Source organism: Zingiber officinale, chromosome 7A, assembly GCF_018446385.1.
Source record: "Zingiber officinale cultivar Zhangliang chromosome 7A, Zo_v1.1, whole genome shotgun sequence".
NCBI classification, from domain to species: domain Eukaryota; kingdom Viridiplantae; phylum Streptophyta; class Magnoliopsida; order Zingiberales; family Zingiberaceae; genus Zingiber; species Zingiber officinale.
This window is the reverse complement of record NC_055998.1, coordinates 84,931,642-84,949,379: the sequence shown is the minus strand read 5'-3', so window position 1 is coordinate 84,949,379 and position 17,738 is coordinate 84,931,642. Positions and strand designations below refer to the sequence as shown.

At 37.9% G+C, this 17,738-nt stretch overlaps 2 protein-coding genes across 2 annotated transcripts; one reads left to right on the top strand and one right to left on the bottom strand.

Annotated features, from left to right (window-relative positions):
• Positions 1-9,157: 9,157 nt before the first annotated feature.
• On the top strand, positions 9,158-10,971 carry LOC122001665 (putative ALA-interacting subunit 4). Its single transcript, XM_042556545.1, has 4 exons — positions 9,158-9,323; positions 10,023-10,323; positions 10,403-10,692; positions 10,838-10,971. Exons 1-4 carry the CDS (start codon positions 9,265-9,267, stop codon positions 10,890-10,892), a joined length of 705 nt encoding a protein of 234 aa, XP_042412479.1. The 5' UTR covers positions 9,158-9,264; the 3' UTR covers positions 10,893-10,971.
• Positions 10,972-11,199: 228 nt separating this feature from the next.
• On the bottom strand, positions 11,200-16,471 carry LOC122001664 (U-box domain-containing protein 44-like). Its single transcript, XM_042556544.1, has 5 exons — positions 16,186-16,471; positions 14,703-15,268; positions 14,290-14,599; positions 11,658-13,254; positions 11,200-11,514 (listed from the first exon to the last, which is right to left on the bottom strand). Exons 2-4 carry the CDS (start codon positions 15,252-15,254, stop codon positions 11,675-11,677), a joined length of 2,442 nt encoding a protein of 813 aa, XP_042412478.1. The 5' UTR covers positions 15,255-15,268; positions 16,186-16,471; the 3' UTR covers positions 11,200-11,514; positions 11,658-11,674.
• Positions 16,472-17,738: the final 1,267 nt, after the last annotated feature.

The following is a 17,738-nucleotide window of genomic DNA, read 5'->3' as shown; positions in this document are numbered from 1 at the left end:
TAAATTTGAGAAATTATGACAAACTAAAATGGAAATTTAAACATCACTAACCCAAATTGCGATTAGACTTAGTGCTTTCAACAAGAAAATTAAACAGCTAATTTCCTTATGAGACTTTGTCTAAAAAAGTGGTTGTTGCTCCAATAACCAAGAAGGCCTAGTACCTCACCACTATCTGGAAGCCAAAATATTGAAATAAAATGTTTAATTAACTTACTGATAAAGTATTGAAAGTAAATAATGCTTTAAATTATTTTTGAAATATTTTTTTAGAAAAATTTCTCAAAATTGTCTAAAAATTACCTAAGTTAGAATTTTCTTTTACTGAGAAAATTTTCTTGCTTAAAAATTTTACTTATTCTCAAAAATAATTTTGCTTGCAAAACTTAGAAAAATTTCTGAAAAAAAATTTAAATATTTTTTACTTAGAAATTTCTTTGAAAATTATTGCAAATTTTTAGTAATATCGAAATAATTTTTCAAATTTTTCCAAATTATTCCCTTAGAGTTTTCTTAGTACCCCAATTTTTTATGTGATCAAAGGGGGAGAAGGAAAAATATAAGTTTAGGGGGAGGTAGACTATAATTTTTCTATCTTTTTTGTACATTATTGCAACATTAAATGTTTTACTTTTATGCCTGTTTAGCCTAGCTTAACTAGGGTTACTCACATCAAAAAGGGAGAGATTGTTGGAACCCTAAGGTTATTTTGGTGTGATCAATAAGTTAAGTTAGGTCCTGTGGTCTTTTAACATTGTGTTTAAGTGTGCAGGAGCTTAGGAGCACAGGGAGTCAAATGGAAGATGCAGCTAGCGAGAAGCACGGCACGGGAGAGTGCGTCTGAGGGACGAGGCGCGGCGAAAGAGTACATCAGCGAACAAGAAGGAAGCGTGCGGTGTTTCCGAGGGACAAGAAGCCGGAGCGGAAGATTGCTCAGGGAGCAAGAGACGCAGCTAGCGAGAAGGTCAGCACGGGATGTGATCGAGCGACGAAGAGCTGCGGATAAGTACGCTGGCGGACGAGAAGGAAGCACGAGACAATTCCGAGGGACGAGAAGCCAAAGCGGAAGCTTGCTCGAAAAGGCCGAAATTGGATTCGGGTGAGCCTTATTTCGATTGGCTGAAATCACCCAAGCAAGCCAGAGTCGAAGATTTGGACCGAGGTGAATGGAACTGGAGTAGAGAGCTCGGACCAGAAAAAGTCAACTCTATTAACTTTCTTAGTCCGGGCGCCCGGAACCATTCCAGGCGCCCGGACTAGTCCGGGGTGCTCGGACTTGGAGTTTATCCTGATCGCGGTCAAACACGATCTATGGGAGAAGGGATAAAATTTTATCCCCTCCCAAGTGTCTGGAACCCTTCCAGACGCCACAACCAAAGCTATAAATATAGCCTTAGTCCAAGAAGCTCAACAACTCAAGAAATTAGCATTTCCAATACTTGTGTAATTTCTTTAGAGTTTTAGCTTCTATTTCTCTATGTGTCATTACTGTAAGAGGCTTCTCCGCCTGAAGGAGATACTAGTGCGGCACATTCTTGGATTAACAACCTCCCCGATTGTAACCAAGTAAAAATCTCTTTGCCTCTTCTTTTTGTTATTTTTTTGTTTATTTATTTTATGCAAGTGTTATTCTGAGAGTTCAAGACGGGTAGTTTTCGTTTACTTTTGCAGGGCTATCCAAACTCCCTTCTAGCCGGCCAACGCGGTCCAATAGTGGTAACCCTAGATCCTAAGGGGTGGTAACCCTAGGCGGAAAGTCTTGGCGGGTCGAGGGTTTCAGGCAAAAGTCCTAGGGGGTGGTAACCCTAGGTGGAAAGTCCTGGTGTCGCGAACCAGGTGGAAGACTGGACGGGTCATGGAGCGGACGTCCAACAGAAAGTCCTAGAGCTCTGAAGCTAAGCAAAAGTCCAGTCAGTCTGGAGGATCGGTCTGACAACAAGTATACTCTCTTGAGTAGAGTAGGTGAGGACGCGTTCCCCGGTGAGAGAGCAGTAGGCGTCGGTTCAACTTAAGGTTTCCGGACGGAAATCCAAAGTTAGAACCGATCAGTCTGAAGACTGTCAAATATATTATTTATCATGTCTATATTGTGTTAACTTTGTTTTGTAAGGTATGGTTAGTTTCTTGGACTAACGTATTTTGCAGGAAGCGAATTGGACGTGTTTGCCTTGGATGAACAGTACCCGAGGCGCCCTCCATGGAGCTTGGAGGCACCTCAGGTGACCTGGAGAAGCAACCTCGCAACAAGGCGCAAGGGTGCCCTCATAGAGCTTGAGGGTGTCCTGGACATTGGCGCAAGGCGCCCTCCATGTGGTTGGAGGCACCCTCAGGTGGATAAGTCGTGAAGGAGTCAAGGCTTATCGACGCTGCAGTTTTGGCGGGGCTGAGGGTGCCCTCCATGGTATTGGAGGCGCCCTCCACAGGATTTATAAGTAGGTTCCGAGCAGCAACATGATAACAACAAGAACTCGCAACCATTCTTCCGTGTGCTGCTCAAAGGATGATCCGATAAAGCTGTAACAAGACACCGACGACCAGAAGCTTCAAATTTCTTTATTCTTAATTGTCGGTATAAGTTTTCTGTACTGCTTTTATATTGTACTTCCAAGTGTAATTTTTCGGACTTATAGTGATTGCCCACCGAAAATGATCAACGATCGCGGGTCTTGGAGTAGGAGTCGCCAAAAGACTCTGAACCAAGTAAAAGAAACTTCTTAGTGATTGTGTTTGCTTCTTTTCTTTATTCCGCTACATAATTCTGAGTTTTCTGAAACGAATGAAATAGCCACGAGCATTATTCACCCCCTCTAGCACTTTCAATCCAACAATTGGTATCAGAGCAGGGTCACTTTGAATTGGTGAAACCACCATTCAATTAATTTTTCGTGGTAGTTTTTAATTTTTCGGAGTCGAACGGAATCGGCAAAATTGTCATCTTCCGATCTAGTTTTATCGCAATCGAGTTTTTCTTTCGAAGTTGGTGCAACACCACTCGAGTTCACGTCTTTATTTTTATTTATCCCGCACTACTAAATCCAAGACCTAGTCTTGGAACCAAATTCCTTGTTTTTCTTGTATGCGAGATTTTTTCTAAAATGACCCATCAAGAAGGCTATAGCACAGCCCGACCTCCGCTCTTCATCGGCGAAGATTTTGGCTACTGAAAGGGCTGAATGGAGTCTTACCTTCAAACCCAGTTCAAAATGTGGATGATCATCAAAACTAGCATCACACTCCCACTTGACGGCACAGGAAAACCAGTTTCATGCGAGAACTGGGACGCAAGCACAATAAAGAGGGTCGAAGCCAGCGCCAAAGCAACGTGCACTCTTCAATGTGGATTGACAAAGGAAGAGTTAAATTGAGTCGGCCCATTCTCAAACGCGAAAGAGCTGTGGGAAAAACTAATCGTGCTACACGAGGGCGCTTCTGATACAAAGATAAGAAAACGTAATTTGCTTTTGAATAAATTGTATAACATGAAAATGCAAGAAGGTGAGTCAGCGAGTCAACTTCATGCTTGTATACAAGACCTTCTCAATGGCCTCCACACCAACGGACAAAAGGTCGAGAATCGCGACATAATCAGGTATGCATTAAATGCTTTTCCAAGGAATACCTTGTGGGCATCCATGGTAGATGCTTACAAAGTATCCAAGGATCTTTCTTTAATTAAGTTAGACGAACTTTTTTCTGAATTTAAATTGCATGAATAGACTAATGCACACTCAGCCGAGAAGGGTGTTGCCTTGATTGTAGGTACAAGCAGAACCCGGGAAGCAAAAATAAAGCGTAAAACCGAACCAGATCGAGTCCGAAGAAGAACCAGACTTAGAAGATGACGACGATGAAATAACAGTTGAACTCGTTAACCTAGTATGCAAGCTCTAAAGAAAGAAGAAGGGATTCACAAAGAAGGGCATTAAGAAGGCGATTCAGTTCAAGACGGTGCAGGTCCGTCCAAGGGTCAAGTTCGAAGTAACCTGCTATGGCTGCAACCAAAAGGGACACGTAAAAACCAACTGTCCAACCCAAAAGGAAGTAAAGAAGGAGAGGAAAAAGAAAGCACTACAAGCAACTTGGGACGAATCCTCGTCAGAAGATTCTGATGAAGAGCTCGAGCAGACGAGCTTTCTTGCACTGACAGCCCGGGAACAAGTCGATGAATTGGAAACCAATAGTGAATCGGAAGCTAGGAGAAGAGAAAAAGGAAGTTTTTATTAAAACAAAACTTTGTTAAAATCTTTCTTTTATAGCTATCAATGGATTAAAAGAGATATTTTAATTTTTGGTAAAATCTTTCCTTTTTTGTAGTTTTCTACAATGATTAAAAAAGGGATTTTAATTTTGTTAAAATCTTTCCTTTTTTGTAACCATCCATAGGAATAAAAGAAAGATTTTATTTAAAACAAAATTTTGTTATAATCTTTCCTTTTATAGCTATTTACAATGGTTAAAAAGAGATATTTTAATTTTATTAAAATCTTTTCTTTTTTGAAACCATCCATAATAGCAAATAAAAGGAAAATTTTAGTAAAAACTTTCCTTTTTTGCATTCACCAAGGATTATAAAAGAGAGATAGATGGTGCCTTATAGGGTAACACACAACCTAAGTCTCCTCTTCTATTCCTTGGTGGTCGGCACCCCTCTCTCTATTCTTTCCTTGCTCTCCTAGGGACGACCCTTATTTTAGCTATTCTTCTTCTCATCTTGCTTGGTGGTCGAAACCTTGCTTGAAGGGAAAGAATATAAGGGCCAATGGTTCACTTGGAGGAGAAGAAGAAGAGAGGAAGGCTCCCTATTGTGGCATCCCTTGGTGGTCGGAAGCTTGGAAGCAAAGAAAGATTCGGTTGTTTTCATCTTGGTAGATCGTCGCTCACACGACGTCCAAGAAGAGGAGAGGAATACAGCAGAAGATCAAGAGATCTTTAAGATACAAAGAAAGGTATAACTAATTATTTGTTTCCGCTGCATAATTAGTTTGTGTTCTTTATATGAATCCTAAAATACTAACACACGAGACTATCGATTTTATGTTTCGATTTTGTGTTTCTATTGTAGTCTCTATAGTTAAACCTAAGGTTACTGTAAGAAGTTTAAATATTCAATTTCTTTGAAAGACTTTGTCTAGGAAGTGGTGGATGATCTCATACCCAAGAAGGTCGAGTACCTCGTCATGTTTAACCTGGAAGCAATCTTTGAAATAGATATTTAGTCAACTTCTGTAATATGACTTAACTTCTGAAGAACACATGGATTGAACTTGGAGTAAAAATGTTAAGTTCTGTTTCCAATCCAAGTTTAACTTCTGAAGAACAACTTGGATTAATAATGTTAAGTTTCATTTGCAATCCAAGTTTAACTTCTTTAGAGCACATGGGTTGCTAAGAAAAGTCCTGTTATTGTATACATTTTTGTACAGGGGAAACAAAACGGAATTCCAAGTAGCACCGAACAAGTGTGTTGTTAATGGTGATGTAGAGGTAGTCAATCCACAAGCACGGTGCGAGGCCATGCTCAAGCATCTCACGCAGAACCTCAATCCACAATTGCTTGCCTCCTACATCGACATAAAGGTATGCTGACATGGAGGACACGTTGATCCAATCATTGCAGCCATGGCCAAGGGTGGTCATGTTGATGACTATGCCTCCATGGGTGAGAGTCTGGCCACAAGCGATAAAAAGGAAAGGGCATGGCGACAAATAAGCGAGACAGAGGAGGGAGATGATAATGTCAGGGGAGGATCGACGAAAGACGACGGCAGAAGGAGCGGGGCATGTGAGAAGGCTAAAGTCGAAGGAGAATTAGAGCATTGTCCCGGAGTCGGCGATGAGGAGAATAGAAGAAAAGACTATCATCCATGGTAGCTAATGAAATAGCAAGTAGAGAATATGGCAGGTATATTGTAAGTTTAATTTGAGTAGATAGAAAGAAGAAGAGAAGTCTTAGTATTTATAACTATAACAAAATAAAATAAAAGTAATTAAATAATATATAATTAAATTAAAAATAAAAGTATATGGTGCACGAAAGATCTAATAAACGAGGTAATATTAAATTTAGGATGATAGATCCCACGGAAGTTCCAATATCCCTTAGTTTAAAATCCATGAGAAAGATCTAATTAAAACTACGGAGGAATAGTACTCCATATACATAAGTTAATGTGACCATATCTCCAATTTATTTGTAAATTAAAAAATTTTAAATTAATAAAAAATAATAATTGAAAAAACAAAAACTGTTTTGTTTTTTTTTTCCCCTTAACTTGCGTGGTTGAATGATTGATTTTATTATTTTTTTTTTTCCTCTTGACTTGGTATCGGGGAAGTCACTCAGGGGCCCTGGATTGTAGCATAGGATAGACTCTAAGTAGTCCCGTCCCTATTCTGTCACTTGATCCCAAGAATGTCAATCCTCTCTTAGTTGGGATTTGGGAAGAATGAAGATGTCGATGCAATATAACATCAATAGTAACTTTAAGTAACAAAATAATTTTAAGTAGGATTAAGGATAAAATAACTATTTCTTTATTTCGCAAAATAAAAAAAGTAAAAGGTTTTTTCACTTGAATTTTTTTTAGTGGCTATATGTATAAAGAATATATAGTTAAATTTTTGTTTTTACTTATAAGAGCAGTCAAGCTAAGGCCGAGAGATTTAAATTTATCTGATAAGATAATCAAAATAAATCGAGCCGAGTTTAACATGAACTAAGCCTTTGAAATAATTATTTAAACATGACTTGATTTTTTTTTTTTTTTAGTTTGAGCTTGTTTAAAACTTGGCTTGAGCTTGATTTATTTGGATATTATCAAGCTCTCAATTCAAGTTTGAGCTTGATTCAAATTTGGTTCATTTAGATGTTATCGAGTTTTCAATTCAAACTATTTGAAACTTTTACTTATTTGATTATTTATTTAGCTTGATAATTTAAATTTATTTATTTATTTATTTTATTTACTTTTGTATGTTTAACATATTGCTAAGAGTTTTATTAATGAACATGATTCGTAAATATTATTCATGAATATTAACGACATGAACACATATGTGTTCAAACTTATTCTAAACTTAATACCAAAATTGTTTATAAATATTTGATTCATTTACAACCTTACACTTTCCCAACTAAGCTATCTCGGCTAATATATATCTAGTGTTGTACACTTTGATATGAATGTAAAACTTACTAAAATTAGGGATTCAAACAAATTAGTCAAACTAGATATGTAAGACGAGCAACATGATTAAGTGGATTCAAATAAATTTTAATTATGTTTAAATTTATTTATCAATCTTATTTAAATTTACTTATTAGAACTCTTATTGAGTTTTTTTTATGAAACTTAGTATTGTCCTTGTAATTTAAATAAACATGATTTAATAAACAAGGGTTATATTATTTTTTTTAATAAATAATAATTATATTATTATTATATAATTGTAAAAGTTTATTTTATTTTATACTTTTTGAATTCCAGAGTCACCCAAATGAGAAGTAGTATTTGTCTCTCTCCTCCAGACGATTTGGTCCGCTTGAGTTCCGGCTGTCTCGGGTGCTCCTTCGATGTCTTCCTCCTCGTCTTCTTCTTCTTCTCCATCCTCCTCGACATCCTTTAGCTCTCCATCTCAATCCCCCTAATCCGCCATGAATGTGCCAACGGCGGATCCTGCGCTGGAAGCCGATGCCGCGGTCGAGCGAAAGAAGAAGTCCAAGAAACCCAAATGTACGTCTTTGCTTGATGCAACTCTTCTTTGTTTATGTAGATTAATTGGATTAGACACTTTCTGTAATAATGCGGATTGTCAGATATAGAAAGATTGAAATTTTGATGATATAGAGCGACGCATCATTGCTTTTTGAATTTTAATTAGGAAGATATCTCTCTTTTTCCAGAATTTTACATCATTGCTTTTGAATTTTAGTTGGATTAAATTTGTTTTTCGATTTAAGTGTGTTTTAGATCGGAAGGGATTGTTCTAGTCTACTAAGGATGATGAATTTGTATCTTGGTAGCTTCGCATATCTAATTGAGTTAATTCATATGTGGCAAAAGATGATAACGTTCATCCCAAGTGGTTCATTATCATCGGTCCCCTGGCTAAATACAGGTAGACAAATCATGGGACAGGGGTGAAATAACTTGCGGCGCTTTCAAACCCATTCAGAATCGACCACAGACTTATCTATGGACACACCACTGCATGAACTGTGTCAGCCCATAGGTGTTAATTGGGTTAATTCATCATACTATATAATAGAGGGTTGTGAATTGTAACCCTAATGTATATATGATATACCTTGGTCTCAATATTAAAAAAAAATTGATTCAGAAGTTAAAAAAAATATTTGTCTTTTTTGTCGTGGGACAATAGGTTAAACTGAGGACGAGTTATTTTATGCCGCAATGGACAATTTCATTGATGAGTAAGAAATTCACAAGATATTTTCTAGGTGTTTTGCCATTGGATTGAAAATTACATTTGGAATATAGGATTTTCATCTACAACACACTCACACAAAAGAAAAATCACTTTTGATGATGAGTATAGTTTTTACTAATGGAAACAAAAATTCTCTGTTGATTGATTTGCCGTATAACTTAACTCATATAGATTTCTTTTGCATCCTCCTCTTGTTTTATATCATGATTCGTTATATATATAGATAGTCGAATCACATTAGTCACATTTGTTCATTTTAAGATGGAATGTGCTGAAACATTTGATTGACATCAAAGTTTTCCAAATCCTAGATTCAAGATTTACACAACAGGAGCTTCCGGCTTGCAAACCCCTATTAACTCCAACTATAGTAAGAAAGCATGCTGATTCTACTAAAGTTAAACTGAATAGTTGAGTTGTGCTTTTGTATATCTAGACATTCCCTGTTTGGCAGGTCATATCAACATTTGCTCTCATTGGCATTCTCTTCATCCCAATTGGACTTGCTTCTTTGTCTGCGTCAGAAAATGTAAATTTATTACCTTTCTAGTTCATACCTCATAGAATTGGAGTTGATAATGCTTGTCTGAGATGCAGGTGGTTGAAATTGTGTATAGATATGACACAGAATGCATTCCCCAGCAGTCACAGGATGACAAAGTAGCATTCATCCAAAGCAGTGCGACTGACAAAACGTGCAGAACGACTTTGATTGTTAGTGGATCAATTGTGATATAATGTAGTTAAATTCATTCTTTTGTATTATAACTTGTACAAACTGAGTAGTAATTCATATTTCAGGTGCCTAAAAACATGAAGGCTCCTGTTCACATTTACTATGAGCTTTACAACTTCTATCAGAACCACCGCAGGTTTAATGCCTCTATTTATCGGAATTTTCTGCAACATTGTATTGACTTATCATCTATGTGTTTCCACACATCCCATGTTTATCATTAGAACATTGTATATGCCTCCATTAGTTGCCTCACTACTGTTGTTTCACTGACATGGAGACTACATATATTGCAGATTAACAGCATTTTGGCTGCTGCCAGTTTTATTTTTCTACTCTCTTGCATTGTTTTTATATTCAAGTTATATAGTATCTCTATCACTCAAATGCTTTTTCCTGTTCTATTGCACCTACTCTTGGCTCTTTTCTAACTAGATAATAATCAAAGGGTTCCATGTTTTGGGACAAGGATGCATTTTGACTATTTTTATTCATGATCCTTTTCTTATCAGTAGATAATCTACAACTTCTACTAAACAACTATCAACCTACTCTTAATACGACAAGCATTTCAATCTCACTGTATCAGTAGATATTTAACATCATTAAGATTGTTGTATCTGTATATTCGACGAATGTAGTTTATTTCGTAATATAAAACTCTTATCAGTCATCTGTTTGCCATCTTGCGCTCTTCACTTTGGATTTGCTTGTTGTTTATGCCTGAAGTCTAAATTTTATCTTAATAGAATGTTGTGGCACTTGAGAATAGTTCTTCAATCTGTACTGCTGTCCCATGATTTTCCCACCTTGTGCTTATTTGAATGAAATATAGGTATGTTAAAAACCGAAATGATAAGCAACTAAGAAGCAAGGAGTATGAACTAGAAACTACTAATTGTGCACCTGAAGCCACAACTGTCGATGGGTCTCCCATTGTCCCTTGTGGCCTCATTGCTTGGAGTTTGTTCAACGACACATACTCATTCGCAATACAGAACAAAGCCATTGAGGTGAACAAGAAAAACATAGCCTGGCAAAGTGACAAAGATGAGAAATTTGGAAGTGATGTTTATCCCAAGAACTTCCAGCAAGGAGGTCTTATAGGAGGTGCAAAGCTCAATGAAAGCATACCCGTCAGTTCTATTCTTTCCTCGATTTTATTTTATTTTGCTCTGTTCAATGCAGCAGTGATATTTGTAATAAAATTTGCAGTTGAGTGAGCAAGAAGATCTCATTGTTTGGATGAGAACAGCTGCCCTCCCACAGTTCAGAAAATTATACGGGAGAATTGAGACAGATCTTGCAGCTAACGAGCAAATCTCGGTGACAATACAGAACAACTATAACACATACAGCTTCGAGGGGGAGAAGAAGTTGGTGCTTTCAACTACCTCATGGATAGGCGGGAAGAATGATTTCCTTGGTGTTGCTTATCTCACAGTCGGCAGCCTTTGCTTATTTCTTGCACTGGCATTCATAGTTCTTTATCTGCTCAAACCCCGGTAAGTCTCGTCAATAGGCAAAAATTAACAGATTTGAATTGGAAATGATAAACCTGTCCAGTTGTATCGGGCACAACCGGGCTAACAGAAACTCTTGCATCGTTTAACATGTTCATTCGTGTTAATATTGGTTATACCCTTGCAGGACGCTTGGAGATCCTTCATATTTATCCTGGAACCGGAACCCTGACAGACATTAGAACTTTCAGCTCAAGTTGCATTCCTAAGTTGGTATTGTCTATGCATGTGTAATTGCTCCCTTTTAACAATCTCTGTTCATGTACATAAGATTTAGAAACGAACACACGGTTTTCTTCATGAACTCAGCACATCAATGGGAATACGATACATCTTCAATCATTGTGCATGATATAGATTGAACAATATTGTGTTTGTAATTATCTTGCTTAGTGGAACTTGGTGTAAACATGGATATAGCAATGCCAACATGATCTCGTGTCCAAATTGACATGCATCAGATCACAAACATTCCTGCACTTTGCTTCATTTGCAAACCAAACAATCTACTATCACAGATAAACTTGTAGAACTCCACAACTTTCACCAAGCCAGTCGTGACAGAAGAATATGAACATAACGATCTCTGACCGATTCGCAACAATAATGCTAGAAAGCAGAAATTTACTTAGAAAATCCATTTACAAACTCTGTTGAAGCCATTAGCACATGGATGTTGTCATGGGAAGCTAACTTGCGTGCATCATTTGGCACTTCTTATGCAACCCATTTGTTTGTGGATCACCATGCGGTCTGATCAGAGATCTCGAATAATTGAAATATAGAATCCTCTTTCCAAAAGAACTGAGAATAAATAGATCAATATCAGAGTTGCAAACAGAAGCTAATGGAGCAAGCAATCTCTCAGGTAGGATGGATTTGGGTCCAGGAATTTTGGAGATACAAAAAGAGACAATAAAATGTTTTTACATGTTCCTAATACAAACCTTTATCTTTCAACCTCTTATTGCCCCATCTTAGTGAAAATGCCAGAAAAGTTTGGGAGCTTGTCAACATGCTTCAGTGCCCGCTCAGCGATCTGCCTTGTCCTATGGTCCCCGTGTCTGAATGCTTCGACCAATGCAGTGCCCACATTTTGGTCCCCTGAAATCTCATATGCTATCTCTTCTTTCCTCAAAATTCTCTCCACCGCCCACACAGCTTGCTGCCGCAGTGCCTCCGTGCGATTCTCCCGTAATATCTCTAGAATTGGTTTAATTCCTTCTGCAGAATCCAAGATGGATACTCCTTGGTTGATGTCCACATCATCGTCCAACAGAGTGCATAAAGCTGCTAAGGCAGCCTCGACAACCTTCTCATTAGTATGGTCTAGACAAGCAACCAACTTCTCTACTGCTTTCCCTTCCAACAAACAAAAGCTTTCTTTTACAGAACAGAAACCATGATGGATGCGGCACAAACCAGTTATGATTGGTTGACTACCAAGACAAGGAAATATAGAGCAGAAAAATCCTGGCTCTGGAACGACTGGCAATCTTGTTAAGTGTTTTGACTGCCTTGAGAGGTTTCTCAGTGCCAGAGCAGAAACCCTTTGAACTTTGTCAAGGCCATTCATCTGAAGCAGATCAATGTAAACTGCAGCAAGATTATACTCGCGAGCTAGGGCAAGGATCTCTGGATCACCCTCTAGAATGTATGTAAGCCTCGAGAAAACATTAACAAGCCCTTCAAGAAAAGGAGTGAAAAAACGACCCCCACGAGTTATCCCTTGCCTGATGCTGGTCACCTTCGAGGAGGCTATCCTGAAGGCTCCTTCATCCAAGAGCCGCCTGGTTAAAACAGAGTCACTCTCAGGAAGGCCAGCAAGGAGCCCAACAGCAGCTGCTTGCTCTTCTGAGATCCCATTGTTCTCTGCAATGACACTGATCAAGCTGCTGAGCTGGCCAGCAGCGCCACGAAGAGCATCAGCTAGCTCTTGACCCATAAAAGGAGAGATATTATGCAAGAGTTTTATAGCAGCCACTCGAACATCTCTTTGTGGCGCTTCAACGAACTGAATAATACTAATGGTAGCGCCAGAGCTTCTTATGGCAGCAACTATATCAATACAAGTGCTTGAAGAACTAGTAAGCCCAACAAGCACCTGAAGGAGTTTGCATTCAATTGCAGGCCCGGTATTGCTGATTAGATGAAGAAGATTGTGAACAATGTCTTCAGAAACCAAAGTACGATGATCTTGATCAAGAGGTATTTTCTCAAAATTAGCACCTGAGGACACAATGTTGGCAAGAACTGTTGCAGATACCTCTTTCAATCTCATAGGTAACTGGTTCACACCGACAGTAAAAAGGTCTTTGACAAGTGGTGGAAGGATGCCAGCATGGATAAGTATCTTTGCACTAGTCTCATAAGAGGATATCTGGTTCAAAGCCTTGAGGGCAGCTTCTCTCGCTTGTTTGCTCCCACTTCTCATGACTTCAACAAGTATCGAACCAGCTGTCTGGGCTACAAAAACTTTCACATCATTGCTCAAAACAAGCTCTCCAAGGTAGGCAGCCATTGAGAGTTGTGTTTCAGGTGATCCTGCAAGATTTTGCAAATGATTTAAAGAGAATCACCTAGGAAGGCAGCATCAATGATATTCCAATTACACAATGAAATATTAGATATTTGGATAGGCTCTTTAATGTCCAAAAATGTATATTCAAAGTTGAAACTAGTAAATCAGACAAGCATAGCATGCAAAACTATTGCAGTATTTAAACATTTCTTCTTCAAAGATTAAAGCATGAGGAAGAGACACATTAGCATACGTAAAACTCTTAAGAACTAAAAACAAATGGGTAGTTGATAAATTTAGTTTGTGTATAGAGGTCCTAAAACTAATGAGCCAACACAACATGCCATTGACATCTTAAACTACTGAGGTAACATTAAGACATGGAGAACCAACTCAAAGAAAGAGTCTTTTGAGGTGCGAAAGGTGATTACGCTCACCCCAAGTGCCCTCATCGCCAACCCCAAGGCTAGATGAAGGGAGGTAAATCACAGTACCGAGCAACCTCCTAGATGGGAGGGTCATTTAATCCCGCTGGGAATGAACCATGTGGGAATCGACCCTTGCTCTTGTGGTGTAGATCTACCACCTGAGTACAAACTCAGCTACGTACGTTGGGGCATAAAGAAAGAGTCTTTTGGAACCACGTGACACTGCTTAACTTTGGACAATGAATTGCTAAGCAAAACACATATTAAAATTGCATCCAATTTTTTAGAAAAATAAAAAATCATGTTAATGCTAAGTCCTTTTAAAACCTCCAAAGCATATGCTAGATTTAGTGATTAACCCAAACTAAATGACTCCATTAAGCATGATGAACCAAAAAAGAAATTCATGTAAGAACTAAAAAAAACTTTTTTTTGGTGAAAACAAATTTACTTTTTTACAAAGAACAAAAACAAGAGAAATGTTCAGGGAAAAGATGCTAAGCGAGAAAAAAGTGATGATGAGTTAAGTTAGACATGGATTTACTATCATCTAAATACCACATCAATTTACAAGAAATAAAACATAAGAGAGAGAACACAGGACTAAAACTAACAGGAGTGAAAAATCACCTTCAAGAAGAAGAGTAAGAAGTGGTTGCAATCTGCCATTTTCTGCCATTTGCCTCACATTGTTTTCAAATTTTCCTAGATTTTCCAATGTTTTATCAGCTCTTTCTATAGTCAAAGAGTTCTCTGATTTGCTACTTGCCATTCCTACCAATATAAGTATTGCTCCACTTACTCCTCCAATCTTTTCACATAAAGATTCAGATTTTGAAAGCTCATATAATAATGAGACAGCTTCTTCTCTCTCTTGTGAATGCTCACGTGACAGAAATTTCACAATTGTTCGGATGTTGTCCCCTGCAGCAATTGCTTCCTGCAAAACCATATCAAGAGTTATGTACTCATATAGAGGACATAAAACAGTACCACATTGCTCAAAAGCTACTCAAAATCCAACAAAACAAATACAAGTTAACCTTATTATCATCATCATCTTCAGCTACAATACGAAGAGTTTTTAGTGATTCAAATCGTACTTTCCTGCTGCCACTCTTCAGCATGTCAGAAATCATTGGTATTAACTCTGCATTCCGCACAGCATGTTTACTTGATTTGCTTTTCTGGCAAATATATGAAATATCGTCAAGTGACTGCAAAATATCAACTTCAGAGCTCCCAAGTGACAGTATTCTGCATGCTTTATCAAGCTGAGCGGCTTCATTTCTTTTAGTCCATTCTTCAATGGTATTCCTAAGAGCTATACTGGGGTTTAACTCTGTGCTCTTTAATTCTTTATGTGTCAATGGGCAGGTTGGCCTCCTTCTGCTGTCCCTGCATTTCTTAAACCATTCCTCAATTGCTTCTCGCTCAAAAGTCTGCCCATTCTCTATGGTAACTGGATCTCGCATAATTTGTCTTGTAAGTGGACAAAGAAATGCTTCATAAATAGGTTCGACACGTAAATTATCACGATGGCTCTCCTCTGAAAGGTTACCAGAATCGTAGTTACCATCCCAATTTTCTGCCATTTCTACAGAGAAACCTGGCATAAAAACAACAATGCCTCCATGATAAAACATAAGATATGCAATTTAAATAGCTGAACAAAATCAATGAGAACTGGATTTGATTTCCTTTTTCACTTCCAGTGAAGTAGAAGAAGCTAGATCACTGTAATATAAAACCTGCATTGGCAACTCAGAAGTAGATTCAGCAAATTTGTGAAGGATCTTAGACTAAGTTTTGTGATTTACATCTTTGTTTAAGTTCAATTATTAGTGGCTCCATATGCGGATATGACTTCCACACCATGCCGAATGGTTAGGTGCCCAACTTATAATTGGTCAATTCCTATTGGATGCATGCCAATGGAAACATTTAATAAGTCTATTAGAATTGGCTTTGTACCAACTTATTTTTCCTCGTGATTTCGCTAGTGCTTTCAGAGAAACAAGTAGACAATACTTCGTCTAGAGTATATAGTATAGCTTTTTAATTTTTAAGATAATATCCATATCTCAAACCTAGACAGGAGGATTTAGAAAATTAAAGAAAGTATTAAGACGATCTGAGTGTTTTTGTATATATACAGGCTGGAGAACAGTTGGGAAACTAGGGTAATAAGGCTCATGTCCATTTCTAGCTTCTTCTATCTTTAATCATCAGTTCCATCTATATCAATCCGTTATTGTACTTGGTTCGTCTTCGAGATTATAGTTTTACCTAATACGAGAACAGCGGACATAATAACCGTCTGGTCTTACTATTTACTCCTCCAGGAGGAAAAAAATCAGTTATCGTCTGACAAGATATCATGGGCATGATCATGGAGAAATTAAATCCACCAATTTCCAAAAATTCTTAGTCTGAAGCATCGATGCCAGCTCAGCCAGATCCACAGATTAATCAGCACAAACGAATCGATCGATGGAAGAAAATAAGTAAAGAGAACCACCATACCTTTTTCTCGCAATTCCTCGTTTCCCCTAAGTTTTTCACCGAGCTGGAAACACTAATTTTCCGCCTCCGCCGACGTCCATGCCCAGCTCCGGCCTCGATGCGCTGCGCCGCCGACGCCGAGGGACTGAAGCCGCGGCGGCGGGAAGAGAATAGAAGAAGGTGGGAGGTCCCGGAAGAAGGGAATTGGGCGATCGGATTGAGGGGGAGGAGGGTTCGAGTTTGGGGGAAGAAGAGAAGAGAGGAGAGGTTTGACTCGACTTGGAGTGGTGGGGCAGTGGGAGCTGGACTTCGCGTTGGCGTAGTGTGAATAGGGAAGTCGAGGGTGTGGCGGGTTTCCTCTACAGCATCATGGAAACGTCGGCTTGCCTGGTAACTTGAGTTGACGTCAGCATCCAGGTGGACATCACCGAATTATGATTTTTAATGGTCAAATAAAAACATTTTATATTGAAAAAGGACCTTTTATTTTTCAAAAGGAACATTAAGAAAATATCAAAACTTTTATAATGTGAAATAAGTATATTAGTTTTGATTAAACTTATAATTATTATTTCCTGTTATAATATTTTTAATAAATTTATCATTTTGATTAAAATTAAATATTTTAAATTAAGTTGGAGTAATTTTAACTAATTTAAAATAGTTTCGATTAGAGTTGGAGTAGTTTGACCAATTTAGAATAATTTTAAAATAGTCTGATCAGTATTTAATTTTTTTTTTTATAATCCGGTATCCATATGGTAAGGTCCGATTAATAATAGAGATGGTCGATCCAATTTCATAAAAATATTTAAAAGTGCAAATGACAGTCATACAATGCTCCAGCGTCCCATTGATTCAAACATAATTTATTTTATTTTTTTTTGGGTTTCGAATCTTAGGTCCATTAGAAATACTGAGGAATGCATACACTACATTATAGTTCGAGAGTCGTATTTAAAATTCATGTCTTGACCATTTACACTAATGGTTAGTAGTCATCCATGATTTACCTTCTTCATGTTGATCTAGGGACAGATTGACGGGGACACTAGGGGCGAACGAACCACCTTTTGTTACATGAGAATCGTATTTAAAATAATTTTAATCAATGTTAAAATATTTCAGAGCTTCTTTCATTATACTGTCTTTTTATTAGTATTGGAATAGTGCTAACTATTAATCAGTATTAGAGCAATTTCAACTATAATTAATGTTGTAAAAGCACTTGTTGAAATTAGATCGATGTGGAGAGTATTAGAAGTCTCCATGTATATTAAGAAGGTCAATAGTCATATTAAAATGAGTCAAAATCAAGATAGGTCAGTAAGACCATCTCTATTCGGCCTATCTAAAATGAGAAACTTCACCATTCGGCTCAGCCTATCCAAGAAGATTCGTCATTTAGTTCAACTTATCTGATACGAGAAATTTCACCATTCAACTTAACCTACCCGAGACGAAAAGCTTCATTATTCAACTTAGCCTACCCAAGATGAGAAGCTCTGTCGATTCAACGCTCCTGCTCGTCCCTCTCGACTCCACCGATCTGACGCTCCTACTCTTCCCTCTCG